The sequence below is a fragment of the Leptosomus discolor genome, chromosome 10, assembly GCF_034619465.1.
Source record: "Leptosomus discolor isolate bLepDis1 chromosome 10, bLepDis1.hap2, whole genome shotgun sequence".
Taxonomy (NCBI): domain Eukaryota; kingdom Metazoa; phylum Chordata; class Aves; order Leptosomiformes; family Leptosomidae; genus Leptosomus; species Leptosomus discolor.
The window spans coordinates 9,469,459-9,495,734 of record NC_141400.1 but is presented as its reverse complement, the minus strand read 5'-3'; the positions used below and the strand labels follow the sequence as shown (position 1 = coordinate 9,495,734).

Genomic DNA, 26,276 nt, shown 5'->3' with positions numbered 1-26,276 from the left:
GGCCAATTCTGCCTCTCTTCCTCATGCCGAGTAAGTACTACTTAACTCTGCAATGTTCTACTTGCAGAGTAAGTAGAAATAGCAGAATTGATCCCTCTGTGATTAAGAATCGAGTTTTTAGTCTGTTTTTTTTTAATTGGTAGCGGTTTTTTATATTTCACTTAATTTTTTTCCCCAGTTCCGTTCCATTGTGTCCTTATTTATGTAATATACTTTAACCTTAAAAAATGGCATGGATTCTTATGCCTTTCCTTTATTATTATTGTTATTATTTTTAAAAAAGAGATTTATTTCTAGTGTGATTTAACTGTCTACCTTCTAAAACGAGAGAACGTTTTCTTGTATTTTTACATTGTCAGATTCTATAGTTTCATAGATAATTTAACCAAATCGCTCAATGTATTATCTATATCTATCCGGTGGGTATAAAAGTTCTATTTTAAATTGTGTAAATACTTCAGAACTGGCTTCTTTTTCCAGACTCCCCTGCTGCGGAGTTACTTGTTTACATCAAAAAGACTGTAGAATCTCTACGCTCATGTACTGTAAATAGTGAAGTGATCTGCCTATAACTAAATGACAACATATATACTATAAAGTGGAAAGAAAAAAAAAAAAGGAAGTCTGTGCCGCTAATACTTTAGTTTCTTAGTGCAAGCCTGCTGTGGGAGGAGGTGTTTTGCTTTGCAGAAGGTGTTCTCCTGCATCTGCCTGGCCGGCAGCGGGATGGTGGGGGGCACAACTGGGGCGGGGGGGGTGGCAGAGCTCCCCAGCTCGCTCACACCAACGCTGCACCAGTGCCAGGGATGTGGGTCCTGCGGGGGGGAATATCCCTGTATATTGCTATTTTAAGTGTGGCTTCTTCCAGTTTTAACTCATGCAGGAAAAGCCTGGGCTCCATACTCTGGACTTTGGGAGCAGTGCTGCTGCCGCAAGACCCATCACAGAAGAAACCCGCTGGACAAGGGGTTTAAAAATGAAATGGGGCACACACCTCAAGTTTGCTTGAGTGGGAGTAAGAGAGCAAAGGGCTGGATTGCAAGAAAAAGTGTGGAAAAGACTCCAGATGGTGATGCAGCAACCATATGGCACCTGAATAGTCCCCCCCTGTTCCAGGAAAGCGGTCCCCTGGAGCCAGTCTGCTCTCCCCAAGACACGGCTAAGGTGGCCGAACCGCCGTTTCCCAGCACAGGGTGTCCTGGTCACTGTGGGAGCCCAGGCTGTGGAAGGGATGGGATGGAAAGCCTGGGCAGTCAGGGGCAGCACGGGGGCAGCTTCCCCACAGCACCCGGCAGATGGGAGCCCAGCGCCAGCCGTCGCCTCTGCGAGGGCTCGCCAGGTCGGAGACGTTGCACTAAATTTGTCTGGAGCGTGGCACCGTGATGCTGCCGAGTGGGGGGACCTCAGCAGCCTGAAAGGAGGAGGTCTGCAAGGAGGACAGCAATAGCCGTCCTGGCTATTTTTTTCCGCCTATTGCACTGATTTAGGCCGCTGCCCTAGACCTGCCCGTCTGCAGAGCAGCACAGCTGGCGGGAGCCCAGCGTGGGTCCCGCCACCCAGCCACAGAGCCGGAACCAGCCTCCCACCCCAAACCCACTCCCTTTTACCTGCAACTGCTGCACCCTGAGTGGAGAACTGATAGGAAGCCCATTTCCCTGCTGCTTTCAAAAAAATACAGGCTTCAGGGCCACCAAACAGGAATATTTTCTAAGATACATCAGGGCACAGTGACGCTGGCAGTGCCAGGACAGATTAAAACATGAAATCGCAAGGAGGAAATGTGGGGATGCACCTGGGGCAGCCGGTGTTGGGGTGCCCAAGGTGGGTGCAAGCGGGAGCAGAGGCACAGGAGTGGGGTCCCGGCTGGCAGGGCTCCAGGATGCAGCAGAGGCACGCAAAGGAAGGGTCTACAGGGAGGGACAGGCCCACATCGCGGCTTTCCTCCCAGCCTGGCCTGCATCGCCCGGCGCTGTGTGCCCAGGCAGCTTCCTGGAAAATAAAGGACTGATCCTGCAAGCAGACACAGGGGCTGAAGGGAGCTGTTGGTGAATCGCAACATCAGTTCAGCAGCTCCATTAGTCCCAGCAATTACTTCCATCCATTTGGAAAAAGACCCAATGTGACAGTTTTCATTTTGGTATAACTTTGTGATAAAATGGCTTCTTTTCACGCAGGCAGGCGCTGCTTTTGTAGTAGCTTACATGGCTGCTCTCTGGCTGCCGGAGGGAAGGGAGGTAGTGTTACCTCCTGCGCTAGGCACACTGGGCCTTGTGGGAGGGGAAAATAAGTCAAAAACGGGCTTTCGTGAACAGAGACCGCTTTTGTTGCTGACCTTGGCTGGCTGGCACCTGGCAGGCAGCGTGGGCAGCAGTAGTGAGGGCAGCGCACGCCGTGCAGGCAGCAGGCACAGCAGGGGCTGCAGGGGCAGTGTGGGCAGCGAGGCCAGCGTAGCTGTGCTCAAATCTGCCCAGCTGAAACCACAGCTGCCCCGGGATCCAGTGGCTTGGTGAGACACCCCCTTCCCCATGGGCAAGGGCCCACAAAAAGGCCCATGGGTGGGCAGGGAAGGCAGGGGCACAGCAAGGCAATGTTCATCTTCCTGACCCGTGTGAAATGCCTGTTGCTTGGGATTTATTTCATGGCCTGGCAAGCTGTCCTGGGCTGCCCTTTGGAATTTCAGCTCCCACTCGTGCTCTGGGCAGTGGCATCCAACACCAAATCCTGCCCTGGGCTCTGCTAGGCACAGGAGCTCCCTGCTCCTCGGCACAGACCTCAGCTTCTGGGCCATGCAAAGTCTGTCCAGGGGGCTCTGGAGGCCATACTTCAAATAATGTATGCATTTGCCCATCCAGGTGTCTTTGCAGGGAGGAACATGTTTGGTTTCTTTGCTCCCTGCCAGCCCAGGGACCTCTCTGCCTGCTGGTCCTGCTGTAGTGCCCTCCCTGCCCGCAGCAGCTGCCTGCATGCCCATAAGGGACCCCTCCCAGCTTTCCTGCCCGCTCCCTCCCAAGCTTTGCATCTTTCTCCCCATAAGGCACCTGCAGCTCCTGCTCCTGTGCTTGCTGTGTGTCTTGAAATGCGGGTGGAGAGCTTTCTCCCCGTGCTGCTGGTTTTGGGTCCTGCAACCTCTCTTCCCTCTTTCTCTCCCCCTTAGTCCTTGGCTGGATGCATTTTAATTTTTCACACACCATTTCTGCCTCCAAATACCTTTTCAGACTCAGACTTGGACGGCTCGTGTTTCTCAGCAGCCTCCTGCAGGTAAGAAGGCACCATCCTTTCCCACTAGCTTGTCTAGCACTTACCCTGCTCCTCCAAAACCCCACCACCCTGCTGACGCTGGGGGAACGTTTCCAGCTCCTTATGTCTGCAGGCTCTTGCTGCGTGCGGTGCACAGTGGGCCGCACTCGGCGATAACGGACCCTTTGATAACCAGGGCAACAGCAGCAAATCTGCCCCGGCAGCGTCTGCAATGGGTGAGGTGCAGGTGCGGGGCTTTGGGGCGGCAGCCAGCTCCACGCAGCAGTGCCGGGGCTGCTGCTCTCTCTCCTTTTCTAAGCACCTCCGCTTCCTTTCAGCCTGACATCCACAGGGACCCCTCCTTGCCCCTGTTGTTGTGCTTTGCTCACCACGAGCAAGCAGCTGCCTAGGCAGAGGCTGAGCACCAAAGGAACAGCAGACGGCCGGAGAGAGCAGGGCAGCTCAGGGTTGCTGGGAGCTGCCCTCTGCCTGCCTGCCAGTCCACAGCCTGCGGAGCAGAGGGAAGATACCTCCTCATCACCTTCATAATAGCGATGATTTTAGAAGAAAACTGTCCACGCTGCAGTAGTGCACACAAGCACACAATGCCCTGGGCTTTCAGTAGCCCCTGAACCACCAAAGGCTGAACCTGCTAGAGAAGGGCACAGAGAGGGGTTAGATTGCCCTGGAGCCTGGCACGCCCTGTCTATCACCTGTGTCTGCTCACGTTGGTTTCGGATCACTCAGAGCCTTCGTTGCAGTGAGTCTGCAAAATAGCGGTGTCTGCCTGGACAGAGGCTGGGAAAGGCTTTGTCTCACCACTGCTAAATGGGCAAACTCCTGGGTGAAAGCCTTGGCTTTTGGCACCATCACCATCTCCAGTCATCACTGCCAGCTACTGAAAGTCAGCTCCAAGCAGCAAATCAGCAGTCCAAGAAGAGAAGACAACTCCTGCAATCCCCCCGGGATGTGGGGCTCTCCCCAGTGGCCTGAGCATCCTCACTCCTGGGGTTCAGCTCACCTTCAAGTTTACTTCTGAAACAGAAGTTCAGGTTTGCTCTGCTGGGTTTTTGCAACTAGTTAAAGCCAACGCGCACTGAAATACTGTCATACTTAAAAATTATACAGAAAAACAAACACATCTGGCAACTAGCTATTGCTCTCTCCACGGTGCTTCTGGTATAAGGTCTCTCCCTGCTACTGAATTTAGCCTCCCTTCAGTGCTGCCGATGGGGAGGACCGCCATATCAGTGTAGCTGTGAGGCCAACGGGAAGAGTTAAAAAACCTTTTTGGCTGTGGCCGTGCACCATTTTGCCCTGTGGGCTGCCTGCAAGTGGCCCAGGAGATACCAGCAGATTATTTACGGTGGCCATTACCTGCAGCTTCCAGCGTCTACTGGCTATTCAAACTCCTGAAGGAAATTAAGGAAATTAATCTTTTTTTCAAGGAAAGTCTTAAGATCTTTAATTAATGAAGGGTAAAGCAAGATTTTAGGCTAGGCAATTTGCAGGCTGCATGTGGCCGCAGCAGAATGCAGCGGTGGAGCAGCAGCTTGTCTCAGCCTGTGCCTGCAAGCAGGGCACAGTAAGTAACCCAGAGTGATCCACAAAATCCCCACAGGCTCCTGCGGGGAGCAAGCCCTTCTGCAGCCCTCATAGGCTCCAAGGAGATCAAACAGAGGGTTTTTCCTATGCAGCACCAGGTTTTGGGGTTGGGATGCATACAGCAGCATGGCAGCCAGCTGGTGTCAAATGCAAGTTCTGCCACGTTGGAAGAGGTGGGGAAGGGCAGCAGAAAGCAGCAGTTTCATGTGCTTTGGGGGAACAGCAAAGCCAGGTGAGCACTGCATGCAGTGTTGATCATGTTCGAGACAACTGCGGAAAAGGTATTAGCAGTAGTGAAGCGTGACGCCACAAACCCCATGGAGGGGAGAAAATAGTAATACAGGACATAGTGGTTAGGAATGAGAATAAGAAACATCACCTGGGAAGTACAGCCAACATCTGAAACATCTCCATTCAGTGGGCCAAGGTCATAAGAAAACATTAGGGAGCAGGTAGTAGGCAGCAAGCTGAAAACGAGCTTGTGCTCTGATATGGATGGACTAATTCTACCTACGCTCAGCAGGTGCATCATGTCAGGGAGGACTGAGAGGCCGATACCATCAGGAAGGGATTTGTACAATGAATTCTTGTAAAATAACTAAAATAACTGTTGTTTCTCTGGGCATCTAGCCAAGAACAGGGTCCTTGCTTGGACAGTGGCTCAAGAGTCTCGCTTAGTTCAAGTAATATATGTTTTAACAAGTCCTCAGGAACCCAGGAGCAACCAGAGCAGTCCAATAACACCAGCCTTTGCAAACACCACAGGCAGCAAGGTCTCTGCCTCGGGGGGCTCACGGGGATAATTTTTTGGTAGGACACTTAATGACAGTGTGCTTTGTGCCAGCAGCTTCTCAGAGTAATGGGACAGGGAGAACAGAGAGAACAGAGGAAGGACTAGCTTTTGAAATAACAAAAATAAGTTGCCTCCATCGTCCTCTCTCCTCTTCCTGAAATGAAGGAGCCTTTTCTTCCCCCCTGTTTCTAGGAGAAACTGAAGTCTAAGAGGAGGAAGGAGGAAAGGGGGGAGCATCCCTGGGCAGAGCCCTCTCACGGCTCCCGGAGGAGGGCTGGGCCGTGGTACACCCACCCAGCCGAAGGGCAGCAAGGGAAACTCGCTTTATTCTTCCCGCTTTTTTCTCTGCGCTCAGGGATTGAAGAACCTGGGCAGTGCTGGAGCAGGGAAAAGGCCCAGTGGCCGCAGGGCCAGGCTTTCAGGGTGGAGGAGGATGGCCAGCTGTCACCTCAAGAAGTATCTACAAGAGGACTGGGATGGAGAGGAGTTACACAGGGCGCAGACAGACGCCGACGGCTCCGTTCCGTGGCCGCTGCCCTCCCCGTTTCGCCCCGCTCCCCCGCCGCGGCCTGGGCGGGCTTCGCCCCGGGATGGCGGCCGGGACGCGGCAGCCGGGCGGGGGAGCGGGGCGGCCCTCCCCTGCCGGGGGGAGGAGGCGGCAGGGCCTCCCCCTGCCGCTTTCGGTTTCTCTCGCCCCCAGAGCCCTCCCGCTGTCAGGCCGCGCTGTGCGGGAGCTCCACGGGCAGGGCCGAGCAGCGTGCCCTGGCCGGGCTGGAGGAAGAGCTGACCTGTCCCATCTGCCTGGGCATTACAGGAACCCCCATGTCCCTGAGTTGCGGCCACAGCTTCTGCAAGGAGTGCATCCAGAAGGCCCGCAGCCCGTTCAGCTGCCCGCTGCGCAACGCCCCGGCAGAGCCCGCCGCAGAGCTGCAGCCCAACGTCCAGCTCCGCAGCAAAGTGCAGAAGCTCTTGGATGCTCCCGCTCCAACAGAGGAGGAACAGCGTGAAGTGCCACGCGAGGAGAAGGAGGAAAGTTCGGGCCAGGAAGACGAGGTGATCCGGTGTGATTTCTGCCTGCAGGAGCCCCAGCCAGCTGTGAAGACTTGCCTGAGCTGCGAGGCCTCCATGTGCCAAGCCCACCTGAGCAAGCACAGCAAAAAGAGCCCCCTGAAAGACCACATCTTGGTGGAGCCCTGTGATGCTCAGTCTTTGGCAGAGAGGAGATGCCCTCAGCATGGCAGGCTGCTGGAGTGCTACTGCGAGACGGATTCGGTCTTGATGTGCGTGCTGTGCTGTGTCATCAGCTCCCACAAGAACCACAAGATCATTTCTTTGCAGGAAGCTTTTGACCAAGCGCAGGTAAGAAGAGGCTGCCGGGACAGCAGCCCCAGCACAGATTCTAGGAAAATCACAGGGCTCTGTTGCATGGAGAGCTGCCTGCAGCACAGGGATGAAACATCTCCCGAGTTTCAGATCTGCAGGCTCAGGATGGGGCTAAGCTCCATCTTGGGATATTGGCCTTTTATCCCTAGTTTTGCCCCAGATTCCCTCTGGGATTGCCCCTTGGGATATAAAACAAGATGTTATAAACACTTTCTTCCCATCCTGAGGATCTGAACTAGTGGGACTGAGTGCTTGTGGCTGTGCTTTTAGTCCTCGGTACGCTTTCAAGCTAGATCAGCCTGAGCTGCACTTGTGCAAAGAAAATTGATAGAAAGGAAGCTGTCAGCACTGGAAGTAGCTTTATGTGGCTATTGCACATGAATAGTTTTCACTTTCCCATGCTAATAATTGTGGTGTTTGTTCAGGGATAAAATCTTTCAGTAAACCTTTTATGTGTTGACTTGTCTTGAGAGTATGCAGTGAACAAACTTTTTGCAGGTCTAGCTTAACTCATTTCCATAAAATTGCTGATCTCATGCACATTTGTTGGTCCTATCCTGATACCTCCCTCTGGTTATTCTTATAGAGTGTTTTTCCTGGAACTTTGGAAACAGTGAAAACACATGAAGCTGCACTGAATCAAAGCATAGCGAACCTGCTGAAACAAGAGGAGGAAGTAAAGGTTTGTTCCAAGGTCCCATTTCTCTTCGGTGATGGTTCCATGCTGGTAGCTAATAAGGTTTTCTTTTGCCCTTCCTCAGATCATGGATTCTGAAGCTTTTTTTTCCTGGGTGGTTTCTCATATTTTCTAGAATTCTTCTTTAAAGGATAATGATGAAGGACTTTCTTATCAGTCTGGGAAGTACTTCTTGGTTTCCAAGGGACCTTTGAGCTTGAAAGTGTCTGTTAAGTCCATGCCTCCTGATTGGTGGGTGGTGGTTGGCTTTTTCCCCAACCTTATTCAGTTTGCAGACTCTAAAATATGTATGGAAAATATACTGACCATGTTATAGTGATTTTATTCCTCTTTACAACAACCTTTTAGGTTAGCCTATGGTTCAATGAAGTTGAAAGATCACTCCAAAGTGTCTGGTTTTTGCTCCCAGCATGCAAATACATATCTGAAAGCCTTAAAAGAGCAGGGAATTGAATGCAGGTCTCCAAATCCTAGTTCATTCTGCATAGGTAGAATTGGTACTTGACTTCCTCCACGAATAAAAGTGCTGGGACTAGAAATCCTGGCACTGGGCAAAGGAAATGTTCTCTTCCAGGCTGAAGACAAAACTGTACCTGTTGGCAGTGTCCTGTCTGGCAGTGTAGCTGCTTTCAAACAGTGACGGAAGCTTGGTGGAGGCAGTAAGCAGAGAAACTGTTTTTCCTCACCCATCCTTAAAAGGACCAAAAGGCAATGTATCCATAGAAAAATACCAGTGCAGAATAAGGAAATATAGGCACAGTGGAAAGTCTTCAGCAAGCATCATGCAAGAGGCACTACTTTTTCATCTTTTTCTGGTCATGTGCCAGATGCTGGGGAGGGCCACTTGTGTCACTTGGCCTTTCTGCTGTCAGTGGAACATCTTGGGTTTGTTGTCATATGGAGAGGCACTAAGTTAGTAGTTACTTCTCTCAGCCCAGAAAAGACCAGGCTCTTTTCTGAGTGAGAGTTAGGGTGGAAGCTGTAAGATTCAGTCCCTAACAGCTTTGAAAGTGTTTTCTTAATAGACTAAGGAGAGCCTGCGGAGGAATCGGCTGGAGACCCTCTTCAAAGAGATGCATCTGCAGCTAGATAACAAAAAAGGAAGGGTCCTGAATATGCTCAGTCACAGTGAGGAGCAACAGCTTTCTCAGATTCAGACTGAGATAGAGAAACACAAAGAGGGGAAGGATGCAGCCAGCTGTGATGTACAGGAGCTGGAGGCTCTGAGAGATCAGAAGGACCTACTTCTTTTCATCAAGGTACCTAACAGCATCTCCCTTCCCAGAGATACTCGGCTCTTGGGCTGGCCTTTGCCTGTGCTGTGCTAATTCTGCTTTCAAAATATCTTTTACAGGCTTTTGCAGCGATTCAAGCCAGGTAAGCTCTTCCTGAGGTCGTCTACTATTGCATTACACATTACTTCAGGTGACTGATAATCCAGCGGTGCAGGTCTGCTAGCCCAGCCTGCATTCTGCAGGCCCACAGCTCCCTGGGTCACCGTGGCTGCCCCTTAGGCACGCTGATTGCACACTCTGAGCCTGGCTTCATCAGAGACCTGGAGAAGCCCCGAAGTATTAACAGAGGTCATGTGTGACTCTTCGTGTACAACAGGGCTTATTTTTATGTACCCTCCTCACCTGTTCTTGAGACCCATTCTGAGGGCAGTTCCTGAATATTTAGGCCCCTGGGTGGGCATGCAAAGGACAGATGAGCTTAGATATCCTGAATCGTCCTCCAGTTTGTATTGCCTTCTGCTTGTAAGAAGCAAATGCAGCAGGAGCCGAAACAGGCAGTGAAGTCATGAGTCTACGAAGTTCATGGCTTTTCTCCTGAGCTGTTCCCCCAGTGCCTGGCCAGTGCTGTTCCCCACCACTGCGTGCATACAGGCTGCCCCAACCCAGCCATTCCCCAGCCCCGTATTTCAGGTGCAGCAGTTGCCCCTTGGCTGTGATAATGCAACACTTCTGGTTTGCTGTCCCAGCATCCCAGCAGCTGCCCCTGATGCCTCGTTAGCTCCTACTGCAGGGACTTGAGGGAGGACTGTAACCACAAACATGATGCTAGCATCTGCCCTGACAAAAGCTGGGGCTGAGGTGGCTGAGACAAGGTCCTCTGGGGACAGATATTGTCTATGGAGTGAACTTCATCCTAATGATGTTGAGGAGATCTGGGGTTGTGGGAAAAGACCGATCAGAGGCAGAGTCCCTGGTAAAGCTGCAGAGGGAGGGGAGGATAGAAGCTGCTTTCTGTATCTCCCATTGAGGCTGGGTGTGGAGTGGGGGATGCAATTGTTGGCTCAGGCGTGGGCCCTGTGATGGTTTTCTGATGACTTGCTGCTATTCTGATGTCATTCTGCATGTTTTAGGAAAGACAAGCCAGTTCCTAACAAAGACAGTGTAAAACTGCCAACACCACCCATTATTTTGGATGAATTAACAACAGACGTGACTCTAAGGCTTTTCCAGCAATTTCTGTCAGACATGCTGTCTTTATTTAAAGCACCGCCTGGTAAGTGATCATTTCACTATGTGACAAGCAAGATGGAGAAGCTAACAAAATATATTTAATACAGGAATATAATAAGACATCAAGTACACCAGGTACTTCTAGAAGAACTGGTTACTAGCATGGTATGATGTTCACATACAAGCACATAAAATGGTGCATGTCCTGGGCTTCAGCACGTTGGGGCATACCTTGAATACACCATTTTAAATGGGCTCTGGGTAAAGAGGTGTGGGTGTCCTAAAAGTTTTCTGGGAGGACTGAGAAGAGAATTGCAAAACCTCTTCTATCTGTAGCATCACTTTGATTCAAAGCACGGGGCAGGTTGAGAACTCATCATGGCAGCAGCTGGTGGAGCTTGTGTTACAACGTAAATAATCTGTTCTGGCTAGAAAGCCTCAGATCCAGGTTTTCCTAATTATCTATGCCATCTGAGCAATTTTGGTTAGTCACCCAAGTCACCGCTGCTGTTTCAGTTTCCTGAAGGAGTAACTTCCAGAGCAGAAAATGCCACAATATTGAAATGCAGTACGTGAAGGAGAAGGTCTGAGTAAAAACATTCTGCAAATTCCTGAGTGTAGAGTTAACTTCTTGTGACTGGCCATGCTAGGAAGTTTTGAGAGTTCTAGAAAATAACTTCAAATAATCCTAAGCAAATAAGCATTTATAAAACAGCTGTGTTACTGTTCACATGTTTCTTGTACGTGGAAGTGAATTTGGGAAGTTTCTAAAAATGCCTAATGAAGCTCTGCAGGACAATAATGGAAAACTAAAATCTAAGAGTTGCTGTAGTTTGAAAAAAAAGGCAAAGAGACACTTTAAAATTGTGGAAGAGCAGCATTTCTTGAAATGTGGTATCAACCCCCTTTAGGAGCAGCTAAGAGAGGTGCAGAAGGCGTTGCAGTTAACACATGCTTTTAATGACTTGCGTGGGTTGGACTTGAATTGACTGACTTGGATGGGATTACTGGGATTGACTTGGATGACTTGGATTGGGAAATCCAGCTTTCAGCAATGGGGATGTATGCAAATCTGCCCAAGTATCTGTTAATCATAATGTGTTTTTTTTCTTTCTATAGTTCACGAACATCTAACTGTTTCAGTACGTAAAGGAGGTAGATCTCACAGTGACAACACAGTCTTTCCATGCACACACAGTCCTTACCTATTTCACAGACTAAGTACATGCAGTGAGATCTCATACATAAGGAGCAACCAGAGCTTCTCAGAGGGCTGTCACTTCTGGGAGGTGGATACCAGCCAGTCGAGCTGCTGGAACGTCGGAACTGTTCATTCCAACTTTGAGTGCTACCTGAAAAAGGCTGATGATTGCCTCCATCTGTTCCTAGGTGAAACAATGATCACAGCAAAGGCCTTTCCTACTGCCCTCAAAGTGGTCAGGGTAGAGCTAGACTGCAGAAGAAATACACTGTCATTTTATAACATGTCTGTCAAGGATGGAGATCCTGCTGAGAGCCTCACACTTATAGAAACAGTAAGCATCCCTTCGAACTATCCCGCCTATGCTATCTTTGGGGTGTCTGACGGCTCTTTGAAGCTCCTGTAGTGATGTGGGGCCAAGGTGCTGTTCTGTATTTCCAAGCCTAGGTATGGGGACTGCTACTGCACAGAGGCTGTGCTAAGCTGGCATATTAGCTGTGGTGTATATCACAGCACACTGCCACTTACTGCAAGAGCTCTATCTTACTTATTCTGTTAATCACGACGGAAATACTGTTAAGTTGCCCTTTCTTGCTTGGCTGCATCAAATGTTGTATTGGCTGCATGTTATTAAAAGTACTTTAGTTTGCAAAAGTCGATGGCAATTTAGTTTATAAAAAAGTTGACAGCACAACATTGACGTACAGAACTAAGCAGCAGCAATGCTGATCTTTGCTCTAATGCACCAGCTTTTACCTCTGCCCTCCACTGCCTATCCTGCACAACCTAAGCCATCTGTTGCAGCAGCAAAGCTGGTCTGGGAGGCGAGTAGATAACTAGGCAGTAAAATGCCTGGTTTCCCTTGCCCTCTGCTGCTGTCATCCCATGTGAGCTCTCTGATAGATCACTTACCTATTTCTTGCCTCAATTTTAATTTTCTCTTCACCTATGCAAAAATCTCACCGCAAAGGGAGTAATAAAGAGGAAAACTCCTGTGCCTTTAGTCTGTGCCATATAGGGCCTGGGTTAGTTTGTTCTTATGATTGTCCAAACACCTTGGAGAGGAAGAGATTATATTCCTGCCTGCTGCCTGTGGTTCTGCTGCCTTCAGACAGAGCCAGGGATTTGTGCAAAGAGGTCCAGGCAGGAGCTCTCTACCCCAGCAGGGACAGTGAAGGACACTACACTTTTGCATATGCTGAAGGAAATCCTTGTTCAGTCTTAGAAGAAAGTGGCTGTGTTTTGTCTTTTGCATCTTGTACACCAAAATGATGTGAAAAACCATGCAGGTACCGTTGGGTCTCCCAAATACACCTGCAGTGGCTGCTGTACCGCCTGGTCTTGGGTGGTACAGGTCAAAGCGAGGTAAACAAGGGTCGTGACACGGTACAGGGATATTCCTATCCTAGACTGCCTTTCTGAGAGCCTTTACCTGCAGTTTCCTCTCAGCTGGCTGCAGATAGGAGACCAGCCTCAGCAAGTCCTGATAAAACTTTCTGCCCTGGTTTCGCTGGGATAGAATCATAGAATCAATTTTCTGTTCAGGAAAACTGCATTGTTGAGAAGACTGCAGCACCTGATTCGGTGGGAACAAAGCTAATAAGACCCTTTGTTTTAGTTCGTGGCCAGCCCTGGTATGCAGGTCTCTGCAGTGACCAAGGCCTGCAGCAGCTTCGAGTTAGCCAGGTGCTAAAGCCAGGAGGGGCACAAGCCAGGGCAGCTGACCCAAGCTGGCCAACAGCAGTATCCCATCCCATAAACGTCACGCTCGCTGTGAATCGGGCAGTTTGCTGGGGACGGTCCCTTTTCCTCAATGGTGGCCATCCCTGGAGGGTCCCGCCCGTCACTCTGCTCCCGAGGCCCATCTCCCGTTTGCTGTGACCGTCGTGCTTTCGCTGGAGCTGTGGTGCTCGCAGTGCTTGACATCCAGCACCCACCGCCGGGAGCGCGCAGCTCGCTGCTGCTGCATGGGCCCAGTAGAACTTTGTGTACCTTATGTTAATATTAGCATCAATATTAAGGGGCTTTATTATTATTTTATGAAATCTGTTCCCATTTCAACCCACTGGTCTCCTCTCCTTTTTCCAATCTCCCTTCTCAAAGGGTTACTGGGTGATAGAACAGCTGACTAAATGAAGACACATTCCCCTGGGTTCTCCCTGTTTTACCTGTAACTTGTGGAGAAGAACAAAAGAAAGCAGAAGGAATTCCTGGCTTACCCCTGCCAGGCTCATACTCTTTTTCATCCAGGGTTCATCTTCACTTCGCCGCCCATGGCACGGGATGCCAGTCTGAGGTGGCGGCCGCAGCTCCCAAGAGCTGTTGGAGGGTGGTGCCCGGGACGGGGAGCCACCCCTGCCGGCCTCTCCCGGGGCAGAGAGGAAGCACTCGCAGCCTCTGGGCTGGGTCTGCCACCGGGGCAGGACGCCAAGGAAGTGTTTTTAGTTTCGTTTCTCACAGGCAGGATAACACAGGCACGATAACGCAGCCATTTCTGGCGGCCATGGCGAAAGCTAAGGAAGAATTTGGAGGGGCTGCCTGCCTGGAGGAGGAGCTCAGCTGCCCCATCTGCCTGTGTCTCTACAGGAACCCGGTGTCCCTGAGCTGTGGTCACAGTTTCTGCAGGCGGTGCATCCAGACGGCCCTCAGTGCCCAGCAGCAATCCCAGGCCCCTTACTCCTGCCCCATGTGCAAGCTCCAGCTGGGGCCCATCCTGGAGCTGCAGAAGAATTTCCAGCTGTGCAGCATCGTGGAGGCATTTCTGGCCACCACTTCCAACGGCCGACAGGGTGAGGGCTTGGCAGAGGGGAAGAAGGAAGTGGTTCCCTGTGACTTCTGCCTGGATGGGTCCCAGCCAGCGGTGAAAACCTGCCTGACCTGCGATGCGGCTTTGTGTCAGGCCCACCTGATCAAACACAACGCCAAGGCTTCCCAGCAGGACCATGTCCTGGTGGAAGTGGGCGCGGGCGGCGCAGCGGAGGAGCGGAGGTGCCAGGAGCACGGCCGGCTGCTGGAGTGCTACTGCCAGGACGATGGGCAGTACATCTGCGTGCTCTGCTCTATTGCGGGGTGCCACAAGGGCCACAGCATCATCACCCTGAAGGAGGCACATGACAAACAGCTGGTAAGGGGCTCTCCTCTCCCCACAGCCCTGCGGGTCTTACTCCAAACTCCTGACCTGGTGGAAGGGGGGAAGCTGCAGGAGGGGTGGTAAGGCCTTCTGGAGGGAATGGGGACGGCGGAGCGAGAGCAGGCAGGCAGCAGCTCTGGGGATTTCACGTCTTGCTCCAGCAGGGACTGGTGTGTTGTGCACAGGGCTCCCCTGTCCCATGCCACTGAGACACATGCCCATCCTGTGCAGCCCCAGGCAACTGCAAACTGCCACTGACAAGTCTATTCCTGGCTGGGATGAAGAAGTATTCCTGCAGGGATTAAGAAGTCTCTTCCTCCACAGAGCCTCAGGGACCCCACCACTGCCGAACTTTGGGTTGGGAACCAGGTTTTCCCACTCAAGGCCCTTCCCTCTGGCTCCCTCCTCCCTCTGCCCTAAGTTTTGCTGAGCCAGCATCCCAGCAGGCATGGAGACATGGGGCCTTGATATCCATGCCTTTGAGTCCAGCTGCTGTCCTTGAAATGCTCCAGAATCAGCTGAGACTGAGGGGATAAAATGCATTTGCTATGCTCACTCGCTGCCTTGCATTTGAAACTTCTGGGCTCAATTTAAAGCCCAAGCAAAACACCCTGCAGGAACCCAGTGCGTGGGCAGGAAATGCCTGGCTCGCTGTGGACCTCACGACAGGTCACAGCCTCCTCGGGAATTAGCAGGAAGCGTCCTTTGTTGCAAACTAACTTTCTCCCCCAAGTTACATATAAAAAATTCAGGGCTGCCAAACAGAAGTGGGCTGTGTAGGACAGTAGCCATTTCCTTCATCCCTGGAGCTGGTAAAGGAGGAACATTGCCCTGTCTATGGGGAAGCCATCCATCTCCATGGGTGAGCTGAGATCTCAGCTGGATATTCCTCTTGTTTGTTTTTTTTAAGCTCCCCAGGATAGCCAGGGAAATCATGAATGCAGCTCTTCAGGACTAATTATAAAAGGTGCAAGGAACCTTGGTCAAATTGGATTATTTGTCTTTTAATTTTTCAAAAGTTAAAACTTTCCGGCTGTGACAACTATCTCATGGAAAACCTAAGCTTTCTGGCATCGTTTTATTAAAGGAATAGGAATCTGGCAGCTGTGTCTGCTCTGGCCATTCATGGGTGCTTGAGGTGTGAAAACACCGCTGGAGGCAGACAGAAGCAACCAGAACCATTCAGAGACTGTCTGATCCCCAAAGAATGAGGTTTAATGTCTCCTCTGAAACATGTTATCGTGCAGTATAACAGCACTCAAGGATCATGGTATCCATTAAAATAAACAGCTGGGTGAGTAAGTACCACGGTTTCGCTGATCTTCAGAAAAGATGGTTGCTTATCACCCATCCTCAGATGCCACAGCTGCTGACAGATATGAAAACTAAGGACTTGGATCACATTAGGCATATGTGAAGATTCTGTCAGGAACAGAGCTTTAAGGGATAAAGTGAGATTTATTAATTTAAAGTGAAATTTACTTATTCAAAGGAAAAGTTGTTTGTTAACCTACCACGGAGTTACACATATATAAAAATTAAACATTGACTTGGAAGATTTCAAGATCATATCAGTTTTCTGTTATGCCCTCTCTCTATGAGGAGGCAAGTGAACGCTGTTTATTATGTGGCTCACTGGTGAAAGGGGGCAGGTAGAAAGTGCCTGTGCCATTTCACCAGCTCCACAAACTACCAGTCTGGTTTAAAGCTACCTGTGCTGCTTCCCTGCTGTGAAATTCAACACTGTCTTTCCTTCTGTTAGGGTGAACTCTCAGACATCGTAACATGCCTGCAGGAACGTAAACGTGCTTTGGCTACCACCCTGGAAAAGGTTCAGAAAAGCGAGAATCAGCTCAAGGTTTGTGCACAGATTGTCACTAATTCAGAGCATCTTTCCTCCACGATTTCCCAGAAATAAGTGATGGCAACTGTACTGTTAGAAGCAGATGAATAGAAAGAGATATAGTCCAAAGTAGGGAAAACACTGGTGTAAGAAACTGTCATAAGCCAAGCTTTCTCACAGCTTCCCAACATAGTGCCACAGGAGGAACCAGCTGGGAGATTCCACCATTTATTGTGATTGCACAGACCAGGTTGCAGGACTGTCAGACCACAGATTTACATATCATGCATTTTAAAAGTTTTCTATCCATTAAATAAATCAAAACCAATTTGAGTCTACAAGTTGGATTTTCAGTGTGTACCAATACAGTTCTCACATTGCTAGCTGAATTTTATCTGATTTTGTTACTATATCAGGATTAATTTTCATAATCCTCTGGTTAACCAGATATCTAAGCAAATACTTATTGTCCGCTTCCTTCTAAATGAGGAGGAACAAGGAGAGAAGGGATGGAAAGAGTTAACAAGATTCAGGCAGTTCTGAGAGGAGCGTGAGCCTGCAAAATAGCAGCCACTGGGGTTGGCGGTAGTGGCACGTGAACGATAGTTGTACACCAGTCACAGCTTGCTTAGTGGCGCGTGTGCTAATAGAGGAAAGTATATAACGATGCTGTAACAAACAATAAGGTCTTAGGTCTTTGGTTCACCCTCAATCGGAGTCCGTGCCTTAATCTGCCACATCTAAAGCCAGTGCAAAGGATAGACACAATCGTAATTAATAAACTGAGACACTAAGCTGAAGTGTTGAGTTCCCGAGCCAGTGCATCATTTTCTTCTCTGTTCATTTAGACCAATACGAGAACAGTGACTTCTCAGCTGCAAAAGCTGTTTGAAGAGATGAAGACAGAGCTGATTGAGAAAGAGAAGAACATCCTGAGTGACATTCAGTCCAATGAGAAAAAACAACTGGCAGACATTACTAAAGTGAAGAAGGAAATTGAACAAAAGAGACATGAGGTTGTGCAGAATCTTCAGTCTTTGCAGAAGATGAGAGAGCAACCAGATATTTTCCTCTTCCTCAAAGTAAGCAGCGGTATTCTGGTTTTCTTCATGAATATGCACATTTCTTGGCCAGCTGTCCTTTCTGGAAATCACACTAACAATTTTTTCTTTTTTTTTTTGCAAACCTATTTGTAGGAATTTAAACAGGCCACGGACAGGTATGTTCCACTTGAAAACAATTGTTTTCATCTTTGAAAAAATATGCTGTTGATAACCGGGATCAAACTCCACTGCCTGTGCCTCTCTGTCCCAGCACCCTACACGGCAAAGCTGCTCCCTATTCCAGCGGAGCCAGAGGGTACTATGCCACACAATTAACGAGGACAGAGAGATACCTGCCTGCCATTCCAGCGGTCCCTTTAAGTATCAGTTTCCTTGTCAGCTACATGGTTGCTGGATTCTGATGAAAACCACTGGCTTTTATTACCAGAAAAACGTTTTTATCAGAGATGAAGCCCATAGGGTTCAGTTTACAGCAACACTCTCTTGGATGCATGTTGGTGACACTCCTGCATGTTAAGTCCTAGCCTTTGGCTGCAGAGGTAACTGGCTCATTTCCCACCGATTTTTGTGTCTCCTTGTGGACATGCTTACTGTGGACATAGATTTACTATCCCTTCTCTTGCAAGTGATAAATTTAATTTATAACTTAACCACTTCCTAACTGATGCCTGGGTGTCAGCTGTAATTCAATGGTGCAAAACCACACCAACAGTAAGTTACAGATCTACAAGATCTCCCCCTCTTCTCTGCTCTGGTGAGACCCCCCCTGCAGTGCTGCGTCCAGCTCTGGGCCCCCAGCACAAGAAAGACATGGACCTGCTCGAGCAGGTCCAGAGGAGGGAGCACCTTCACTGTGAGGACAGGCTGAGAGAGTTGGGGTTATTCAGCCTGGAGAAGAGAAGGCTCTGGGGAGACCTTACAGCGGCCTTCCAGTGCTGAAAGGGGGCTGCAGGAGAGGTGGGGAGGGACTCTTGATCAGGGAGGGTAGGGATAGGATGAGGGGTAACGGTTTCAAACTGAAAGAGGGGAGATTTAGATTAGATATTGGGAAGAAGTTCTTCACTGTGAGGGTGGTGAGACACTGGCTCAGGCTGCCCAGAGCAGCTGTGGCTGCCCCCTCCCTGGCAGTGCTCAAGGCCAGGCTGGATGGGGCTGGGAGCAACCTGGTCTGGTGGAAGGTGTCCCTGCCCATGGCAGGGGGTTGGAACTGGATGATGTTTAAGGTCCTTTCCAACCCAAACCATTCTATGTTTCTCTGATTCTAAGAGATTTTGCTGCAGCACTAAACTCCCCAGCCACATGAAGGGCTAGCTCAAACATCTAGCTGGATTTTAAGATGTCATCTCTTTAACTTGTACAAATTAAAGCTGAGTTTGAACTTGGATTGTAAGGATAACTTTGAATCACCGTGTACCTAGGGGCTGTGCTGGCAGCAGCACAGTCCATTACTCACAGCTGTGCCACAAGTCAAAATCTAGCCTGTGGGATCAAAGTCATTTTCCAGAAGCCTGGACACCATTTAATATGTTTGGCATTCTCTTTCTGTCATGATGGCAGTTGTGCTAGAACTGTAAGAGCCTGCCTGTGACAGGTCAAAGCAGTATTCGCACAAGGGGATTAGCAAAACGCCTCCCCCTTTCTCATTTTCAGCATTTGAAAGTTCCCATCCGGATTTGGTAAGCAAAAGGCATTGCCAAATAAATAACTATATAGCAATTGCCACTCACTTAACCTTAGCAGAGAGCTGTTTACTTGATACTTCATGTTGCCAAAGCACCCTCCTCTTTGTAGAGAGTCCTTCCTAACGAAGGAATTTGTTAACTTTCTAATGCTAAATGGTTTTCCTTGGTGAAATGACTGCCTGTGCCCCAGGATTGCAGGTCAGAATTTCAGCATCAGTGGGACGGACGTAGAAGTAATGCAGCTGGATCAGGCCAGAATCGACCACTACCTACACCAGAGATGGAACTTCATGAGTCACATCGATTCGCTGCTGCAAGACGTGCGCTGTGAGTGATCTGCCCCAACCTGCTGGCCGTGCACCGCTGACCCCGAGCAGAAAACAGCAAGCTGTGGGGCTCAGCGAGCCGGGCTGACGGCTGCTGAGCGCTGGCTCCTGTATACGGGGTGTGTGCGTGGTCCTGAGGGGCTGATGAGGATTCAGATGGGATCTTGGAGTGCTGGAGCAGGGAGAGCAAATGGGGCAGAAAGACTGTTTCTGGGGATAACAAGGAAGAGGTCTGATCCTAACCAGTGTAAGGCCAGCTTCTCCTCTGTCTGATGTGGTTGCCTGCTCCCACCTACCTCCCAAGTCTTTGGGTGCTCAATCATGCTTTTGAGAAATGTCCTCTTTGTTTGGCCACCCTCATCCCCACCTAGTTTATCCCCAACCATGAGATTCAGGGGCACAGTACGAAGTCGCAAACTTGAATGCATTTCTAGCTTTGTAAAACATTCTTCTCCATCTTTCTTAGGTGAACTCGCCAATCAAATTACGCAGTACAGGTAAATCCTTTTCTTCACTTAAAAAACGTTCCCTGCAAATTTCTCCAATGGTTGTTAATTTAAGATCCGTGTGTCCTGTGCTCCTCTGCTTCGGTCTCAAGGAGAGCCAAGTAGAGTCTAGAAGGCTGTCCTTCATCTCAAAAGAAGGGGTCAGATCTATTCATGTCTCTTATTTCATTATGAACAAGATGTGATTTGTGTTTTATGAGGCACTAATATTTGACATTGTTTCTTTACAGTGAGGCTTCAGATACTTCTGTCCCTTCAAACTGTAAGTGTTCAAAAATATTACTCAGGACTCTGGCCTGGGGCTAATGTTGCAGAGAAAATCTCTTACCTAAAAATGTGAACAAGCGTTTTGTTGCATGCATCTCCTCTCCTTGCCAGAGGTGAGACCAGCAGCAGTGCAGCCTCAGGGCGCAGTTCTCAAAATCTGCAGTGGACGGAAATCTCTGGGAATTCACCAGAGAAATCATTAATTTTCAGCCTGAAGGAGAGACTGGGTTTGCTTCAGTATAAGTCTGAGCCTGCTCCGAGGAAAGACCGTGGAGGAGTTTGCACCAGCTGAGCAGGAGCTGGAGCAAACCCAGTGCCTGAAAGGGTTCCCTGAGAAATCCAAATGCTGCAGGAGATACTAAATCTGTGAACAATATTTCTCTTCAGATAGCACTAGTCCAATGGTCAAATAGATTTCTGCTGGGTACAGTGGTGCATCTTTTCTACAAGCCTTTTTGAAGAAAACTTATTTAGAAGTTATTTGAAAGAATTTTTTTCATTATTTTTTCATTGCTGCAACTAAAGTTCAGTTTGCAAACAAGTTTTTCTTAATTCATAAATTCAAAATAAAATCCTACTTTATTCACCACTTTTTAATTTTTGAAGGGGAAAAATATCTTCTAACAAGCATTTCTTAGGGACAGGTTACTGGCAAAATTTTGCTTCGGAAGGGATGTGTTTGAGAACAGGTGCTCAAGGTGGGGATTGAGGACAATGTATTCTTACTCTAAATGCAAACATATTTGTTTTACCAGACACATCTGAAAATCCGCAACAAAACGTTTACTTTCTCTTTCGTAAAGGTAATGAAAGGGTAGCACAAGAGATGCGGGGTGCAGGTAAGCGATTAAATAGAGTTTTAATTACACAGTGTGGCTTAATGATACAGTTGCTTTCATTTAACATAATGCCAGCCTCAAACCTAGAGGTATATTTTTAAATCGGTGTATGTTTATTTGTCTTGGGAGCTCAGTCTTCTACAGACTTATTAATGTCTGTGTTCTATACAGAACCAGGCACTTGCTCAAAACAGGGGAGGGAGAAGAAATATTTTTTTCTGAGGCAATGCAAAGCTGTACTTGGAAGCAATTTGTCAAAAATACAGGCTGGGGGATGAGCGGATCGAGAGCAGCCCTGCGGAGAAGGACTTAGGGGTGCTGGTGGGTGAAACACTGAATATGACCCAGCAATGGGCACTCACAGCCCAGAAAGGCAATGGCATCCTGGCCTGCATCAAAAGCAGTGTGGCCAGCAGGTTGAGGGAGGGGATTCTCCCCCTCTGCTCTGCTCTGGTGAGACCCCCCCTGCAGGGCTGCGTCCAGCTCTGGGGCCCCAGCACAAGAAAGACATGGACCTGCTCGAGCGGGTCCAGAGGAGGGAGCACCTTCACTGTGAGGACGGGCTGAGAGAGTTGGGGTTGTTCAGCCTGGAGAAGAGAAGGCTCCAGGGAGACCTTACAGCGGCCTTCCAGTGCTGAAAGGGGGCTGCAGGAGAGGTGGGGAGGGACTCTTGATCAGGGAGGGTAGAGACAGGATGAGGGGTAACGGTTTCAAACTGAAAGAGGGGAGATTTAGATTAGATATTGGGAAGAAGTTCTTCACTTTGAGGGTAGTGAGACACTGGCACAGGTTGCCCAGAGCAGCTGTGGCTGCCCCCTCCCTGGCAGTGCTCAAGGCCAGGCTGGATGGGGCTGGGAGCAACCTGGTCTGGTGGAAGGTGTCCCTGCCCATGGCAGGGGGGTTGGAACTGGATGATCTTTAAGGTCTCTTCCAACCCAAACCATTCTATGGTAAACATCCCAAATTGTACAGCAAGTGGTATGAATGAAGACAGTACAAAAAATTCATCTGTAGTAAATCCTGTCCCAAAAGTGGTTGCTGGATCCAGAGGGAATGCTGAAACTATCAGTATTTCTGAAATACATGCAACTGTTCCACCTATTAATATACCTGCTCCTGTCACCCAAGCTGTTCCACTTATTCTTCCTAAGTTCATTTTTGTATATATTATTTAGTTTATTGTTCCCTGAATTTAAAATATTATTTTGATTTTGCTACTGACTTACAGTTTGTGGGAAAGTAAACTTGTTTATCTTTAAATATAAAATGCATCTTTACTAAGATTTTGCTGAACCTTGAGTAGCTATGTTGCAGTTGGCAACAAGAAAACAGAAAGTTCCAGGGAGAGGTAAGAAATAGTAATTGTCCTTTCATATTAATGCCAGTTGGCATAAAATGAAAACACCATGCAGATCCCCTATTTACACTAAGCAACACCCATAGTTGTTACTTTTCTAAACTTGTTGAAATTTCTGCCCTTCTGTTGGCTTTTAAATAATTTTTAGAGTCTTGATTTTGCACAGAAGTAGCAGTAAATTTTTTTCATTATTGAAGATCTGTTTTCTGAAGAAAAAAAAAGCCTTAACGGTTAAGTTACAAATTCAGGACAGGACAAAATGCTGTCTACTTTTAACAAATTGAGTTTTATACCATGTAGAAAATTAACTAACAATATAATATCTGTATGACATATGAACTATGTTTTAGACTCAATATTACATGTATAAAATTAACGTACAGAGAAACAATATATTTTTAGTGTGCTTTTTAAATCTGTGAAAATATGGCATACTTTTTATGTATGGAATAAATTATTTTAATAAAATGAAAAACCAAAAGCTTTTATTCAGCTCTGCAGTATTACAGGTTTTGAAACCTTTTAAACAATATGTTACCTTATTTAAATGTTACAAAATGGTATTTTGACTACCAAAATGAAGCTAACTTTGTATATCTTACATAAATTACTTTTCATGATACGATACTAAGTTGGTCAGATTTTTAAAGAGTGTATACTGTTTGATGTTATAGAGGTCTGATACATATTTATTTTAGAATGGCCTTTTACCGTTTAGTGACAAGAATATACTCAAGAAACTTGTTTCCTACAAATTTTAATGAGATTATCACATTTATAGGATTTCAGACCTAGCTGTTTAACGGTCGGACATTATGATCTTAAAGGTCTTTTCTAACCTAAACGATTCTATGATTCTATGAAATATGTTATTAGCATAGCAATAAAATACTACTTTATTATTACAGTAAGTGAAGCTTTTCCATCTTGTGTACTCCTACAGCACGACCCAAACAGCGCACTTCAGGTGTCAGATGTCAACGAAGCATGTGGTTCCCGTAAACCCAGAAGTAAGGGAGAGATGAAAAAAAGAAGTCAGAACTGAGATGGAAAGAAGTTACATGTAGTCAATAATGTCCTCTAATAATGGGGACCTGCCAAGTGTCTTGACCTCCCCTGCATACCTGCTATTAAAAGCAATTCTGTAACATAGGCAAATTTAGAAAAGAAGTGCTAAGAATTGACATGAGCATAATAAAATCTCCAACTGCTGCTGGCTTCCAAACTGTGGACTGTCTCACAGTATTAATGGTACTTGTGTACTATTAGTTGTGCTCACTATGTTGTCATTACAGGGTTGGGTAACCAAATAAATGGCTATAGATACAGATAAGCAAGGCTGGCTGATTCCATACCATCACTAGGAATTAATTGTTGAGAGCATTGTGGATGGCTGCAGTAGAAAGCTGTTCAGGACCATGCCACAGATCTGGATTATCACATTTAACATAAGTGATCTTTGTAGCAAAGAATTAATGATCGTATGAAACCAGCTTAGTCAGCCTCTAAGCCACATTTTAACACTTCTCCTACAGAGCACTCAGCAAGCCACAGTCACCAGTGTACAAAGATGCTTTACTGGCCACATGTCCATGTATACAGGTGTTCTTTTCTGATCAAGCACATGCTGTGCTTTCCAGATGTAGCTCTTACTGTACGTCTCAGCTCCCCAAAGGGATCTCACGGACACTGCCAGGAAGATAGGCTCATTTTTTGTTGCTGTAGGCTACTCTGTCCCTAGCTGTGGTTCAGATCCAGCATGTAGTTTCACAACCTGGGTGTTTCTTCTCCAAATGATAAAAATACTCTACTGCAACAGGGTTGCCAACATAAACATTTTTAAGAAGAAAAGGCTCAAGTTCTGGGTGCTTCTATATAAATTAGGATTCACGGCTACAACTCTATTCTATCACTTGTGATAATCAACATATATCGAATTGTAGGGATTAAAAACTAAACTCAGCAAAATCCATCTCAGATTTAGAGAGAAGTCTCCCTTCGTAGTTTAAATGAACTCGTCAAGCTGTAATGGATCCGCAGCCCTTGCTCTGCTGCGCACATCAATTGTCAGCATAACAGAAAGTGCACGGCCAAATTCTGGGAGCTCAGCAGCAGCTCAAGGTGACTTTGCAAATATTCCTTACTGCTCGAAGCCAGCGATACACAAAGGACGGCTGCTCTCAACCACTCAAATGAGGCAAAAGAAACGAGCCTGTCCTTCGGCACTTTTATTACCTGGGCTTCTCTCGGGCTGCCAGGTAGTCAGGCTGCTTTCACCCCAAGTGAAGGAGCCATGCCCAGCCAATGCAGTTCAGTGCTGCTGCTGCAGACAGCAAGTTAGTGCACTGCTGCAAATCACTACAGAGAGCAAGAGATTTACTGAAGCACAGTATTTTAAGCCACTCCCCCCGCTCCAATCTTACAGCGCATCCTACATTGACCACACTTGGAAAACATCAGCACCTCTGTAGCCCCTTCTGAAATACAGTTTAGCATTTCCTCAGTGAAACCCACATGACAAACATGTATTCCCGTGCCTCCAGCCACAGGCTGCTGTGGGAGAACCAGAGCACCGCTCTCCCGCTCACTAGCAGAGGGAAAGGGCAACTGGCAGCAGGGTGCTGAGCAATTCCTGTATTCCCAGGCAGCTGCCCTCACCAGCATGTTTCTGGATATATGGCTACTCCCTCGCCTGCAAGCAAGTATCATTTTTTTAACACCATTTCTGACAGTCTTGGAAAAGCCATGATGATATTTTCTTTCCCCAGGGAGGATGAAGTACTGACTTCACCCTTCCTCCAATGCCAGCTGTCAGCTCCCTGAATTTCTGAGCCCCTGGCGGAAGTGTCTGTGACCCGTTTAGAGAAGGGTCATCCCAGAAACCTTCACTGCAGATGACCATCCAGTTCTTACGAATGGAGTCACATTCACGAGAGGCTTCCAGAAGGGCTGGGAGGAGTCGAGAAAGGAGTATGTCTGCAGCACGCTGGATAAAAGCTGTTCGTGCCGTAAGGAAGACAGCCCTCACTAGACAGTTGCCTTTGAAGCATCGGTCATAGGTAATACAGTATTGCACTAAGACTGAAGTACTTAAGAGTAACGAAAACCCAGGACCAATGGGACTTTACTGACCAAAATGAAGACAATAATTGCCTGGATGGAACTTGCCTAGCATCTAATTTGGAGGGAAAAGTGCACGTAGTTCTTCACTGCTAGGTTTCCTGGACTTGAATTTGTGGCTGATGTAAACACTTGCCAAAATGGAGCAAAAGAAGGTGACTCTATTGTAGGCAAAATTAATGCAATCCAGGAGATAAGGACTTCATAATTGCTGCTATATGGCAGAAGCAAAGGATTTAATTTCAAGTAGATTGGAAAAAATGCATTTTTTAATACTGCTGCAGACTCACAAAGCTTTTGGATGAAAATTAATATCTAAGAAGGTAGATTTTATGGAGTTAGATACTTAAGGTGATGGTGCAGTTTATTTCCCCCATACATTTGCAATAGTGTTAGCAAACATAGACTCCTCTAAATTTGAGACTTGTCATATTTTTAATATTCCATGCATTAGCCTTGAGGAAGCAAAGAGAGGTGAAAGACTAGATGAAAGCAATGTAAGAAAACACACTGGAGTCCAGCAATTATTTAACTAAGCCTCCTAACCCACAACAACACTCTGAAAATTTTAACACCTAATTAGTTTTTGACTCTAGGGGACAATGTTGGACCATGGCATACACTGAGAGTGTAGCAATTCTGCACAGATATTTGTGCAGAACACTCTTGATAGCAATATAATAGTCCTGAGATATGGACAGGGCTTATTTCTTTTTGCTATCTTTATGGCTTAAGCATTTTGATTACCTAAGGACTCTGAT

General features: G+C 47.7%; 2 protein-coding genes across 4 annotated transcripts; both read left to right on the top strand.

Annotated features, from left to right (window-relative positions):
• The first annotated feature begins 2,551 nt into the window (after positions 1-2,551).
• On the top strand, positions 2,552-12,040 carry LOC147414786 (putative E3 ubiquitin-protein ligase MID2). Its single transcript, XM_086470828.1, has 9 exons — positions 2,552-2,555; positions 3,155-3,258; positions 3,371-3,473; positions 6,336-6,994; positions 7,605-7,700; positions 8,741-8,974; positions 9,070-9,092; positions 10,081-10,223; positions 11,300-12,040. The coding sequence occupies exons 1-9, from the start codon at positions 2,552-2,554 to the stop codon at positions 11,785-11,787; spliced, it is 1,854 nt and encodes a 617-aa protein (XP_086326954.1). The 3' UTR covers positions 11,788-12,040.
• A 1,821-nt stretch (positions 12,041-13,861) lies between these two features.
• On the top strand, positions 13,862-23,620 carry LOC104354049 (E3 ubiquitin/ISG15 ligase TRIM25). Of its 3 annotated transcripts, none has more exons than XM_086471020.1 (9): positions 13,862-14,505; positions 16,274-16,369; positions 17,203-17,436; positions 17,551-17,573; positions 19,291-19,427; positions 19,893-19,923; positions 20,163-20,194; positions 21,003-21,038; positions 23,339-23,620. In XM_086471020.1, exons 1-9 carry the CDS (start codon positions 13,885-13,887, stop codon positions 23,395-23,397), a joined length of 1,269 nt encoding a protein of 422 aa, XP_086327146.1. In that variant the 5' UTR covers positions 13,862-13,884; the 3' UTR covers positions 23,398-23,620. The 3 variants fall into 3 exon arrangements, with proteins under 3 accessions (XP_086327146.1, XP_086327145.1, XP_009959138.2); XM_086471019.1 differs by having other exon boundaries at positions 20,955-21,038; XM_009960836.2 differs by lacking the exon at positions 21,003-21,038.
• The last annotated feature ends 2,656 nt before the right edge of the window (positions 23,621-26,276 follow it).

Bases quoted from the DNA above. Each gene is read 5' to 3' on its own strand.
- LOC147414786 (XM_086470828.1), top strand. The intron at 7,701-8,740 runs GTTTGTTCCAAG...TTTTCTTAATAG, and splicing joins AACAAGAGGAGGAAGTAAAG to ACTAAGGAGAGCCTGCGGAG. The intron at 8,975-9,069 runs GTACCTAACAGC...TATCTTTTACAG, and splicing joins ACCTACTTCTTTTCATCAAG to GCTTTTGCAGCGATTCAAGC.
- LOC104354049 (XM_086471019.1), top strand. From the start codon at position 13,885: ATGGCGAAAGCTAAGGAAGAATTTGGAGGGGCTGCCTGCCTGGAGGAG. The intron at 17,574-19,290 runs GTATGTTCCACT...CCTGTGCCCCAG, and splicing joins TTTAAACAGGCCACGGACAG to GATTGCAGGTCAGAATTTCA. The intron at 19,428-19,892 runs GTGAGTGATCTG...CATCTTTCTTAG, and splicing joins GCTGCTGCAAGACGTGCGCT to GTGAACTCGCCAATCAAATT.